Genomic DNA, 14,307 nt, shown 5'->3' on the forward strand with positions numbered 1-14,307 from the left:
TCAAGTAGCCTCAACCCAGTGCCCTCCAGATGTTTTAGACTACAACTCCCATCAGCCCCAGCCAGATGGCACATGGTCAGGAATAATGGGAGTTGTAGTCATCTAGAGGACACCAGGTTGAGGAAGCCTGGTGTAAATATAGTGTATTAGGGCTCTGTCTCTAAGATGTGTGATTGTTAAGGTAACTGAACTGCTGGGGGTGGAGAGAGGGGGAAATCACATTCTTCTGGTTACTTACTTGCTGAGAAATCTTCGGCTTATTTTGTTTATTTCATATTATTATTGTGCTTTTTTCCAGATGGGGAGTTTTCCATACAAAATGAAGAAGGATCATTGGAGAATGGGCAGGCTCTGAGTTCCAGCCAGGCTTCGCTCCCAATCCTATCTGAACTGGAGCCGTGTTCAGCATCTGGTGATTCCTGTGCATATGAAGTACTCCCTACTCCAGAGATCATGGATGGAACAGGTAACCTTTGTGTAGTAAGCTACACAAGATACAACAGGATGATGACTCGTTAGTACTTTACTAATAACATACGGAGACTGATGTTCTGTATTTTGGGTCTGGAGAACATCCGGAATTAGAATATGAAATGCAAATACCATACAATCTAGTAATCAAATCTATATTACATAATTGTTTAATTAGCCTTTCCCACCTTGGTGTCCTCCAGATGCTTTGGACTACATTTCCTATCAGTCCCTGCTGTAATGACTGTGCTGGCTAGGGTTGATGGGAGTTGTAGTCCAAAGCATCTTAAAGTCACCAGGCTGGGGAAGGCTGGCTTAGGCAAATGCAAATCTCCAGGACAGGTGATGAGTATAGAGAGCTAGTTTGCTACACTTGTGGTTGTTCCAGTTTGGTATGCATAATCTTTCATGGTATTCTTTTTTTCTGTTAAACTTACTTGCCTCAAAACAGTATACATTACTTTTTTCCTGATGGTTTGTATTTATACCTTTGACTAAATTAAAAATAATTGCTTATATATTGTAAGCCTTGATTTATGCCAATAAATCTTGAGGTCCTGGTGGAGAGGCTAGTGAAAATGTCAGCTCTGTGCGGCAGCTGTGAAAAAGGCAAATTTCATGCGAGGGATCATTAGGAAAGGGTCTGAAAATAAAACTGCCGATATAATGCCCTTCACAAATCTGTGGTTGCAACCATATTTGGGATACTGTCTGCAGTTCTAATCACTGCAACTCAAACAAGATATTATAACAAAAGAGGCGGAAAAGAACAAGCAAAATGATCAGCATGGGAGCACCATCCAATGAGGAAAGCCTAAAACAGCTTTTTAGATTAGAATAAAATGACTAAGTTGCAGCGGAGGGGTTATGATAAAGGCTTATTCAATTATATGTTCTGTGAAAAAATGTTAATAGAGAAAGTTTCTCTTTCTTTCCATGATATCACTAGAACTCGGGGTCATCCAATGTAATTGACTGGCAATAGATTCAGGACAGACAAAAGAAATTATTTCTTCATCCAGTACATAATTTATGTATGGAATTTGTTGCTATAAGATGTGGTGATGGCTACTAGCTTAGGGTGCAATCCAAACCCCTGTTCTGCCACACACAGCAAGACATAGTACCAGTAGGTTTCCCACAGGGTGATGGTCTGAGCCAGCCTAGGATCTGATGGATCGCCAGCCAGCCCCACTGTCGTCACTTCAGCATCGGGCCTGATCTGGTCCCAATTGCAAGCTTTTGCCTGTCCTCCTCCCCCCCGTTCTGCCCCAGCTGGCATGAGTGACAGGGCTGTGGATGCAACAGTGGCTACCCCATTCCAACACATGCCATCACTCCTGGGTTTGGATTGCTCTGTTAGATAGCTTTAAAGGGGGATTAGGCCTCCCTTCCATGAAGTGGTCTAACAATGACAGTCATGATGACTATGTGGAACCTCCCTTTTCAAAGGCATTTTGGCACTGAATACCAGCGGCTGGACAGCAAGAGCAAGAAAGGGCCATTGCTTTCAAGCCCTGTTTATAGGCTTCCCAGAGGCATCTGGGTTAGATGGGCCTTTGGACTGATCTAGTGAGGGTGCTTAACATTAATAGTGACTTTTTCTTGGTATTACATTAATACAGTACCCTCCTTTGAAACTGGGTATGTTACTGCAAAATTATAAGTATTTTTTTTATATGGGCCTGCAGATTGATGGATGGATTGTGTTTATATATTGCCTTTCTGCCAAGGCATCCAAGGTGGTTTACCATTTTAAAATACTAAAACAAATAAATTATATAAAATGTAAAGTTGGCTCCATCCATTGGAGTCTGTTGGCCCTGTGGTGAGGAGGGAGCAGTCCGATTGGAGGAGGCCCTGATGCTGTCTTTGCCTGCCTGCCTGCTTCCCTCGCTCTCTTCTTCCCTCACCCAGGCATCACCATCTTTCGCCATTGTCATTTATGACATAATGGTCAGATTTTGCCATGCATAAGCTAATAACTAAGTACAATGTAAGTGAAAGGCGTATTTTAAAAAAAAATTATTTGCTTATGGAACAGATGCAAATTCTGTGACAGAGGTTTATTCTTAGTAAAGCAATCCATGTAATAACACAGAATGCCTATTCTTTGTAAAATGCAGGGAGGTGCTAAGACAGGTCTTATTAAACAGGTCTTATTGCCTCATTCAGGGCAATGATTCTAACATGGTTTTAAGGTTACTCTGAGATGAAATAGCTGACTACCAAGAGAGAGAAGAGAAATTAAGGCTCCAACTGCAGATAACGATGACCAACCACAATCTCCTTGATTGCTAGGATAAAATGATATATCTGAAATTTATTTAATAGCAAAGTTAGACTAACAACGGGTAGCTACTGAATACTCTTGGAACCTGGTGGCAAAAAGCACCAGCATTTTTTTTTTTTTAAATCCAGCTACTTCATCCAGGTTCTTTGAAAGGGAGTTCAATGCGAGAAGACAAGCAACAGCAAATAAGTATCCTGAAAGAAAACTTGCCCATTTCTGCTGGTCTTCCCCTGAGACATACTGCTATAGGGGAGTGATTAGATCACGCTCTGGGAAGTGTGCCTGAGGATTGCCCCAGAATCCTCTGCAACATATGGAAGTCCGTGGCAGACACACAGGTTCCTTGGCAAAGAAGCCAGAGAGGGAAAGATTCCCTTTGTTCAAAAAGGTTGAAAACTACTGGCCAAAGATACGCTATTAAAAATGCTTAGTTACACCCATGTTTCTGAACAGCAACTGGGCCGTGGAGAGCTTAATGTTGATGCACCCTATAGGTCTGCTTGCAAATTTGTTTGAAGAGTTATGGTGATTAGCTATTTGGAGGAAATCCAGTAGAACAAGTTGAGCAAAAGCAGCATATAAATTTGTCCTCTTTCATGCCAGTAGGAGAAGTCCTACCATCTGTTGTAAAAGTGCCAGAGTTTGTTTTCAGTCTCTTCGTGGAGAATTTCTTCTTCTTCTTCTTCTTCTCTTGCTCTCTCTGTGTATATAGTGACATCTGAGCAAACTCTACTGTTTGTTATCTTTTTAAAACCTGCATTGCTCTGCTGCTTTTCTTGTCTATCTGCTGTCGCTTTGCTTGTAACGTTGTTACGTCTATGATGTGGTTGTGTCCTCCAGTGTCTGAAGAGAGCCCCACGTCCAGTGACTCTGGAGTCCTCCTATCTCAAGATCCTTCATCTAAACCAGTCTTGCTACTTCTCCCTAAAAAATCTGCTGCTTTCTCTGGAGACCATGAGGACACCCCAGTGAAACAGCTCTCCCTCCTCAAACAGCCCCCTGCCCTGCCTCCTAAACCCATTGCCAGGATTGCCAACCACTTAGCTGGTAAGTAAGTGTTTGAGAATGGTTTGTGCTGCCCCCTTCCTTAAAAGTGCGCTCCTTCCCATGTCTCTAGACGGAATTATTTTTTTCCTCCATAAAGCTACTGTATAAGCTCTTGTAGTTGTTTTCACATCTCTCACTAATATACCTGTGTCACTGATTTTACTGTTACAACAGAACAAGGTTCTCAGTCTTCGATAGAATATGGAATGGAATTATTTATTGGGTTTCATTCCACGGACAACTTGGGCCTATCTAGACATAACTGCTTTACACCAGTTTAAGTGTCCATGGGCTTCCCCACAAAGAATCCCAGGAATTGTGATGAGCATGCTGAGAATCTCCTTACAAACCCCCAAGATATGGAACTACAGTACCCAATGTTGCCTAGAAAAAAGAAGTGACTATGTCTGTCGTATAAATAGTCCCCTCATTCCATTTAGGCCTACATGGATCAATCACTAGCATATTTGTTGCCATGTGAGTATTGCAACTGGTCATACAGAAAATGAGTGTTTGTAGTATTCCATTTTGGACTTGATTGCTCTGTGTGCGTGCATGCGTGTCTGTCCGTGCGTGTGGGTGGGTGGGTGAGTATGCTCATTATTGCCACCTTTACTGTCCTGTCTTCTCTAACATTCTTCTAATCTGTTCCTTAGACCATCCTGGTGCAGATGTTTCTTTTATATCACTCTTTCACAGTTTTCTGCACCATCTACTCTGCTTCATAGTTTTTATAATAACATCCTTGGGCTGCAGCTAACTAGTCCTCTGTACCAGGGCTGCAGAAACAATCTACAATGCCCCCAGAATTCCCTGAGCTGGTAGGGCACAGCACTAATACCTGATTAAATTAGCTTTAGGTCCCTTTATGACTTGCATCAATTGTCATAGTGTCCTCCATGCACACCCACTTCACTTCTCACCATTCTTATTTGTCTTTACTGCTTCCACAGACGGTGATCTTCCACTGCTGGTTCTTTGTGGCTGTTTGCAGCTGCAAATCCTGGCTTACATAATTTACCAAGGAACCTTCCTACATTGCATCTTTGAGGAAAGGGGAGACTTTGTTGATTCCTTCTTCCTATCTAACTATTTTGTGTGTCCTGACTTTCTTTGTGGGAATAAAGAAGCAACTAAAACAAATGTTAAAATATGGGTCATTTCACACCTTAGAGACTATAATCTTTTTTAGGATTTTTGGCCATGTTTGTGATGAAGTGATCACACGAAGCAGTGAAACACATTAGTTATAAACAATTATCTTAATTTTTGCAAGGCCTTTGACGTAGTCACAAATGCTAAGGGAGATTTCATAGACTGGGTAAGCACATGTTTGTCACTGAGAGCAGACTTGACAGAGAGCTATAATGAATCCCTGCTGCCTGATGGGATACCTGAAAGATGTTGACAAACATGTGTTTGTGGCATCCAAACTTAGGTATACACTTAAAATATCTTAGGTGTGCACTTAGGGTGAAAAACCCTAAAAATTTTGAGAAAGGTGGGCTAGGAAGAAAGGGAACATGTTGCTAGAGCACCCAAGACATGCACTACCAGTTTCTGGAAACTACAGGAGGAGACAGTGCTCTTGCACTCATGTTCTTCTTGTGGGCTTCCCATAGGCATCAAGTTGACAACTGTGAGAACAGGATGTTGGATAGATGGACTGCTGGCCTGATCCAGCAGGCTCTTCTTATGTATCCTTTCTCTCCTGCATGCCTCGTTTGTGCACTATCTGGACCCTTGATGCAATATTTCCCCATGCACCATAATGAAGGAAATGATATTAGCAAGTGAATGAAACTGACGATGCTGGGACTGCTGGCATGGGATTCTTGCCTTCCTGCCTTGTGTCACACTGCTGTGTGTTCTCACGGTACAAATTAAGTCAGGGTGGAAATACAGTGCGGTGAGTATCACGGGAGTCCTCCCTGTGAATTGGAGAGAGACCCTTCGTGCCTCTCCATGGAAGCGCAAAAGTTATGAAAGGGAGGGGGTTTATTCTGTTTTCTCACAACACGGGTTTCATTAGCGGGAAATTTTAGGGGAGAACTTTCCTGTCCCTTCTAGCAACCAGCAGGAGACCTCTCAATTGGATTTCTCTCTTTTTTTCTGTTGGAAAGCAGGAGGAGGCTGATCCATCTCACATTTTAAAGCAATTGCCAGGCTGCTTTATGATGGATATGTTGCTGTGGGATCTGTGTACCTCATGCTTGCAGTGATGTCATTGGCATCAAACTGTCTACTTGACATTGTTGCCATTAAAATGTCAGCCCACATTTCCCCCTCCCCGTTTATTCCAGGTTTACCCTTAAAAACTTACTTTACGTTTTTTTTAAAAATTACTGATGACCTGTTTGCAATATTAAGCAATGAGAAAAAAACCCTGAAGTTTTCACAAAAACTTGAGTACCCTGCAGCCAAGTTTGCATTACCCATTCCCCTTGCCTTGGGAGAAGGCCATTTTTGAATGCCACAGGTGTTTACCTATGGATGCACACCGTAGTTGTGCATGTCACAGGAACAAAGGAAACGTCCTTATACCGAGTCAGATCATTGGCCCATCTAGCTCATTGTTGTCCACACTGACTGGTGGCAGCTGTCCAGGGTTTCAGCTGGGGAATATCCCCAGCCCTATCTGGAGATGCCAGGGATTAAACCTGGGACTTCCCACATGCAAAGGACTTCCCTGCGCTACAGCTCTTCCCCTTCTATCATTAGAGGACAAAGCTAGGATTATAGAGCTAATCACAGGGCATGGTTAGGCTGATGAGATAATTGCCCTTGGTGCTGTGGAAATCCAACGCAGTCTAGAAATAAGAGCCCATCTTACCGTGCAGTGTTAGCTCAACATCTACTTCTCTACTGTAAACTGTCCTTGGGAGGGGATGAAATGGGGGGGTGGGATTCTTAACCCTCCCCCCCCACTACTTTTCTCTTGAAACTCCTGCTCTTTACCAGGCACTTTACACCTACCAGTGTTCTTGATCTGTATTTAACTAGCGAACAAAGATCTAGAACCTCACGGGTAGCAACAACTTTCTGCTATTTCTCTGTTGTGTCTTGTGCCCTCCTGAGGATGCTTTGAAGTGCCTAATTGTACCTGTGGCTGAGTTGTAATTTGGCCTCAGGTCTCAATGAAATAAAAAGCATTTATTTCTGAACAAGCATGCATAGAATGCGGGCATAAGGGTCAAAAGACATATATTTCTAAGATTCTTTCCGGTGTCCTCTGGGGATTTTATTAGATTTGCATAGTCTCTGGAAATGAGCAATCCCCGTTCTAATAAATCATCCTTTCCAAACCGAAAGCAAATTAAGCTTATTCCATTACTAATTTCTCCAGAGGCGTACTTGGGTCCTGTTTGAAGGAATTCATATAATAAGGATTCTCACAATCGAAATGAAGACCTTCAGTTTTCAATATAGCTGCAGTATCTGGTGTATGTGTGTGTGCGTGTGCGTGTGCTTGCGTGCTGAAGGTTTTGTGAGAAGAAATTTAAGACGCACTGGGCATGACTAATAGGGATGAAGGATGATGATTTGCTATTGAATAGCAGAAGCAACAGTATGAGAAACATGAGTGCAGAAGGAGTTTCACTTGATGCATGTTTCCAAAGAATGCGTTATAGAAATTCTTCTGAGGTTTCATCTTGTTTTTTTAAATGTGTGTATTTTAATCTGTTTAAGTACAAAAATAGAGTTCCCCCCCACCTCTCCTCTCCTAAACAGTATTTTATGAAGAGTTTAGAATGTGTTCGGCTTCTCCAGACATTCCAGTTTCTGAATACTTGGCAAAACTGTGGTGTTTGGGATGTGGAGGTGTGTCTACTTCACAATATTTTCAGCACCAAATTAAGATATTTTTATTTACCCAGGCATTTTAATCTCAGCCGATTTCATAATTTTTAACTGCTGCCTTTTATTATGATTGGCAATGTTAGTGTTTTTATTGTATTGTGTTAGATTTTAATGAATTCATTATCTATATTATATTCTGCCCTGGGATCTGAGGAAGAGTGTTATGAAAATGTTAAAATAAATAAATAAATGTTCAATCGATCCAAAGTCCTAGTCTGCATAGGATTAAAGACTGATTTGCACAATCATTTTCAATCCATGCTGACACTTAAAATATATATATATCAAGGAATCATTTGTCTGGGCGGTATTCAGCGAAATTCTTATGCTAGTGGAATGACTTCAGCTAGCACAAGGAGATTTCTCCCCTCTTCCCTACCATCACACGCATCCCATGCTATCTCCAAATCTGCTCTGGAGGGCTGGGGAAAACCCCAGAAGAAGTTTAAGTGGTGCACGGGGGAGAACAGGGGGAGAATGTTCTGTTACACAAAGAGATATCCTTGCACTGACGTAATAGTTGACTTAGCACTACAATGCAACCTTATGTCTACATGGTGAAGCCATTATCTAGCATCCTACAACAGGTCCAAATCCAGCACATGAAAGATTTTGTTTATAAAACATTCATATTGGCATGATAAATCCAGACCTGGATAAATGGTGAAGAACTCAACATCTTCCTAATATAGCTCATTAATCTAGGCTGAAAAAGGGCCATGCGGCATCCTATTCTCAAAGTGGCTACAAAGCAAGATCAGAGCACAACAGCACTTTCCCCTGGTTATGGTTTCCAGCCATCACTGGTAAATTGTGATGTGATGATGTTAAACATATGGATTCATTTAATATGTCTCTTTTTCTTTACTTTCAAAATAACAACCAGGGAACCTAATCAGAATAACGTCCATGGCATGTTGAGCAGGAGGAAATAACCCTTCACCCCTTCATCATCATCATCATCATCATCATCATCATCATCTTCCCATCACTGGTACAACAGTAAAGGTGGATGTGCTTATATACACATCATATTTTATTTGTATGCCACTTTTCCAGAATATTGTGCCTAAAGCATCTTGCAACATATCAACAAATCAAATGAAGAGCAACAAATACAATTCAAAAACATAATAGAAACAATTGCAAATAAACAGAGTGTCAATAAGTAAATACATAATAATATGTCAATTCATACAACCTTTTTATAAAAAATACCAAGAAACTGATCTAAGCCAACAGCTTAAAACTAAACTGGAGATAGAATGTTTATCAGAGGGGAAAAAACAGACTACGTATGAGGCCAAACAGATCTCCATTTCAAGTAGTAGTCCTCACAAGAGCTAGTGGATGGACATGACAGGAGGCAAACTTTATTTTATGGCCTTTGACAAATCTCTGCCCTCTGTTTCCCTCTTTATCCTCCAGTCTTAATGGTCTGTTTTTGAGTAGATAAGCACATCCGCCTTTACTGTTGTAGCAGTGATGAGACTATGCCCAAGGCCGTCTAGTGAGCTTCTTGGTTGGGTGGAGATTATAACCCAGAATCTTCCCAGTCCCTTTCATCCAAATTACATGCTGTATCATCCTGGTTCATCAAACCTAGCTTATAGAGCTATTGAGAGAATTTATTGGTTGCTCACAAACTCTTTGAAGAGGGAAAGCTCGAAAGAAAGATGGAATTGGTTTAAAGAAACATAGGTTACACTCTCTGCCATTTCAAAGCGTAATGGCTAGCAGTCTTTAAATATGAAAACATCTAATCACAGCAGTAATATTGTGAATTCTAATATTTCAAATATTGGTCTTTGTGAGTGAATTCATACTGGGTACTATAATTGCTGGTGATGATCACAAGAGAAAGGCTGGCACTGAACTGATCTGACTTACCTATCATGTGACTGCAGTATGTTCTTTTTAAAAAAACTTTGTCATAATTTGTAATATTCCTTCTTGAGGCACAGCTGCAGTATGTGTGAGAATATCACAACACCTGGATGGATCTGACTTATGGGTGTTACTTGAATGTGAAAGGATGAATGGATCCATCCACCTGTTGGTGGTATTTTCTTTTATATACTTTAGCTGCAATATGTTCAAAAAAGGGCATCCAAAATTATCAGGGACCTGGAGCAACTCTCATGTGAGGAAATATTATAGTGTTTGGGGGTTGTTGTTTATCTGTTTGTTTTTGGTTTAGAAAAAAAGGTCAGTAAAGGGGGAACAGATAAAGGTGTATAAAATTATACATGATGTAGACAAAACATATAGACAGTTGTGTTTCTCCCCCTCTGATAATATTAGAACCTGGAGTCATCCAATGAACTGCATGTTGGGAGAGGCAGGACATACAAACAAAAGTACTTCTTCAAATAGCTAATAGTTAAACTACGGTATATACAAGAAAATGTGGTGATAGCCACCAACTTGGCTTTTAAAAAGGATTCAACACATGCATGGAGGAATAGGCTATGAATGGATACTACACAAACTGGCTGTGTACTCCCTCCAGGATCAGAGACAGCATACCTCTGAATCCCAGTTGTTGGGGATCATGAACGGGAGAGTGCTGTTTGTGCTCAGGTCTTGCTTGCAGTCTTCTCATAGGCATCTGGTTGGCCATTATGGGAAACAGGACGCTGGACCAGTGGGCCTTTGGTGTGAACCAGCAGGGCTCTTTTTAGATTCTTGTGATGGGAGAGAAAAGACTCCCATGCTGTTTGTGAAGGAGACCTAAGTGCCTTCCCTTCCCCACCCCTCTCCCCTCCCCGAGTACTCATGTCTGAATTTCTCAAACTTTTATTTTCTAGATCCTGGCGCGCCTGTGAAACTGCCTTGCATGCCAGTCAAACTGTCGCCTCCGCTACCTCCAAAGAAAGTCATGATTTGCATGCCTTTAGGGGGACCAGACCTCTCCCTTGCACCGTATTCCACGCAAAAGAGCGCCCAGCAACCATTGGCTTCACATCACCACACAGTCCTACCGTCACAGTTAGCAGCGCACCAGCATCAGTACGGCAGCCACAGTCCACATTTGCCTTCTGGATCCAGCACGTTACCCATGCACCCTTCAGGGTGTCGCATGATTGAGGAGTTGAATAAGACACTAGCCATGACCATGCAGAAGCTAGAAAGGTAACGGGGCATTTTGGATTGTATTCTTTTTCTTCTCTTCACACCCCAAAGCTGTAAGCTGTGAGAAAATGTGTGTGGGGGAAACAAATGAATTAAAACATTAAAGTCTCTTGTGAGAGGGCTGTTGCCTTCAAGCCTTACATTTGGGGGCATGCTAGAGACACTGGGTTGGCCACGGTGGGAAGCAGTATGTTGGACTAGATGGCCCATTGTTCTGGTCCAGCAAGGCTCTTCTTTTGAGCCCAAAATGCCCACCCATGCAGGAGGCTGCATCTCTACATGATTCGCCGTTTTGGCCTTGCTTCCTTCAGCCTCCACTAGCTGGGGGTAATTCGGCCATCTCTTTGCAATGCACGGATGCAGCAACATCACAGTTGTGGACCACATGCTTTGCATGCAGAAGGTCCCAGATTCATTCTCCAGCATTGCCAGGCAACATCTGGAACCCTGGAGAAACTCTGCCTGTTACCATAGATAATACTGAGTTAATGGACCTATGATACAACTCGGTAGAACGCAGCTTCCTGTCACCTGTCCTCAGAGAAGGTGCATCCAAAACAATAACTGTTGCAGAAACATAGGAGCTGGGCCTCTCTGAGGGCAGGTAGAAATTGTTAACATACTTTAAAAGTAAACTGAGGGTCTATGAGGGAAGTGTGCCTCCCATTTTTACACAGATTTTCCCCCCTCTCAGTGATCAGAAAACAGCCATCTATTCCATTATTCTCAGTTGCAACCATTATTATTATCCTTATCTCTGTTTCCTGGCTAAATATTCAATGAAGGGTTGTTTTTCTAAAAAAAGCCAGAAGCACGAACACTGTAGGCTCTGTACAAATCAGACAATTCCCATTGTCTCTGAGATAATAGCTTTTTGTAAATGACATGATGTAGTAATTTAGGAACCAATTTCGTTGACAACTATTTGATATTAATCCATTTACCTCCATTGCTACAAACTGGAATTATTTCATCATCAAATGCTTTGTACTTCTTATCGTTGCATGCACCAGTTTCACAGATTTTAAAAAAATATTTTGTTTATCCATTCTAGTGATTTAGGCATAATGCTGATGATACAGTTGCTGTTAGTGTCCTCATTTTTTTCACTATATTTATTTAGTAGTGATGGAGATATTATTATTATTTATTTATTATTTATTTGATTTATTAGTCGCCCATCTGGCTGGAATACTCAGCCACTCTGAGCAACATACAAGGCAAAAACATATAAAACATCAGAGCATCAAAAACAATAAGGGCATCAGAACATCAAAACATCAAAGCTAAACAATAAAGACTGAACGATAAGGTAGAGGCAACTAGAATTCACTAATAGGGCTTCTCGCCTGTATAGTCCAAAAGATGTAATTTCAAATGGAAGCTCCTGATATAAGTCTTTCCACTAAAAGCCAATGTGGGTGATAGTCCGTTTGCAAGATCAAAGGCTACATCTCCTCATGATCTTAGCGTCCGGCAGCTCCCACAGGGAGAAGGGCAGGGTAAACAGATAGTGATAATGATTGCAATAATTATAGCAGATTTTAAATGAGGTTGGTTCGGCTCAGGATCTTGGTCAGGCTCAGGATCTTTTTAATCTGTGCAGGTACAACTTTTTAAAATGAAGCAACATGATTAGGAAAAAGATGGATGTTGGATCTGCTGCAATATGTCCATGGTGAAGGACACCTTCATGCACCTGGCTTCAACAACTGTGTAGTGGCTGCCTGGTTTAATCAGCCCACAGTAATTTGCAGTCTTCTGTGGTCAACTGCAGTCACTATATTTACTACACAAGTGGCACTAGACCAGTAGATAATTAGATTGTGCTTTGTGCTTTTGGAGTCTTTTGTTTTGCAAGATTGCACACTTGTCAAGTACATTCTCTTCTTAATTAAGAAAACCAAATGTTAAGCATTGAACACAGACTTCTGCAAATCTGCTGAGTGGAATCAATACTGCAACCTTATATGAGACGCTAAGGTTTCAGCCCTATCGACCCTTACCTGGGAGGAAGTCCCATTGAAGTCAGTGGGGCTTACATTTGAGTAGACATATGTTGACTCATGCTGCACGGAAATTGTTATGGCAGACATCAAGACTGCATAATTGCTCTTTGTTGTTAAAACGTCAGGTTCTGGCTATTGCTCCTACTGTCCTTCTTAATAAGCATAAATTATTAGGTATTGGAATTAGATTCCATTATACCTAATCACCCCAAATTTGAAAATATTGCTATTTTGGGGAGGGATTCAGTCACATACCCCCAATTCAGGTTGTGCACTTATAGTTTGTTGGGAAGTCTTGCACAACAAATATCAGTGCATCTTGGGAGCAGACTACAGCAGAGTGGAGACTGGTCCATTAGGGTGAGTGGGGCACTGCCCCACCAACATGAGTCTGTCCTCACACTGCTCCCACCTGCCTGCCTTCTTACTTACATCCAGGGGTGGCGCTTCCTATCAGCTTCCTCTCATCAGTCGCAGTGGTGCCCCTATAGAAGCCAACAGGAATGAGGATGTGGACAAAACCAGAATTAGTTGGCTCTGCCTGTCATTGGCTCCTACTCCACCTACTGTGGCTTCCCTGCCTTCCGCCTTACCTGTCCCAGTGGCCATCAGCTACGAGTGGTATAGCAGGAAGTCTGTTGCATGTTTATGGGGAATTTGGCATTCAGCAAACAAGATAATTTCAGATGTTATTCATTTAAAATGAAAGACCATTGATCTCACCCTCGTGGATTCAGAGGAGAGATTGGAACAATGTGAGCAGTGTCTGGTTAAACACTTAGAAATCAAATCAAGGGTTGAGGGCAAGCGTGCTGAAAGTTAGGAAATGGAGCTCTAATTCCCTCTATATATATACAGTTATGCTGGTTTAATAGCTAATATGCCATGTCCATCTGACCTGGTTAGCCTTGCCCAACTTTCTTCTTCCTTCATCCCCCCGCAGCACTCTTTTCTTGTAAACAAAAATTACTAATAAGTAAATATTTTTCTAGAACCTTAGTTTTGGATGCAATGCAAAAATATGCAAAATTAGCAACTGTATGCAAATTCATTTCACACTGCAGAAATTGGATTTCATTGATGCAGTACTAAGGAATAGGGGTGAAGCACAAATGGACCTAACCCCTGTCTATTTCCCATAAGTCCGAAGCAGTAAGCTTTGTACCAGAATAATATGCCAATGATTTCAGTTGCACTCACTGTCAAAAGGATGTTTGTTAACTTCTGCAGTCCTCAGGAGATGACGAAGCTGATGGCTGTTTCCTCCTGAAAAAGTGCCTGCTCTTTTCATAATGCATGTGGACAAACCATCTACAAAACCAACACATCCTGATACATTTTTAAGGTATTTTGTTGAGACAGTCTCTTTTTTGGCAAATGTGCTAATGTCTGTAGGGAGATTAGTGTAGATTTTCGGAAGAGATGTGTTTCATTTTTAAGAGACTGGTTACACCAAGCAGCCTCTCTTCTGGATGTTTTTGACAGCATTGC

General features: G+C 41.6%; 1 protein-coding gene across 8 annotated transcripts in view; it reads left to right on the forward strand.

The window, feature by feature from the left end:
• The window catches only part of PHACTR1 (phosphatase and actin regulator 1), a 394,372-nt gene that overhangs the window by 309,819 nt on the left and 70,246 nt on the right, over positions 1 to 14,307 (forward strand). For 7 of the 8 annotated variants that reach the window (XM_061592136.1, XM_061592119.1, XM_061592115.1 and 4 more), the window contains exons 4-6: positions 299 to 466; positions 3,605 to 3,811; positions 10,483 to 10,807. In XM_061592136.1, coding sequence (XP_061448120.1) covers positions 299 to 466; positions 3,605 to 3,811; positions 10,483 to 10,807 — 700 coding nt within the window. The remainder of the gene's footprint in view (positions 1 to 298; positions 467 to 3,604; positions 3,812 to 10,482; positions 10,808 to 14,307) is intronic. The other variant, XM_061592151.1, reaches the window with a different exon arrangement.

The sequence above is a fragment of the Rhineura floridana genome, chromosome 1 (assembly GCF_030035675.1).
Source record: "Rhineura floridana isolate rRhiFlo1 chromosome 1, rRhiFlo1.hap2, whole genome shotgun sequence".
NCBI lineage: Eukaryota > Metazoa > Chordata > Lepidosauria > Squamata > Rhineuridae > Rhineura > Rhineura floridana.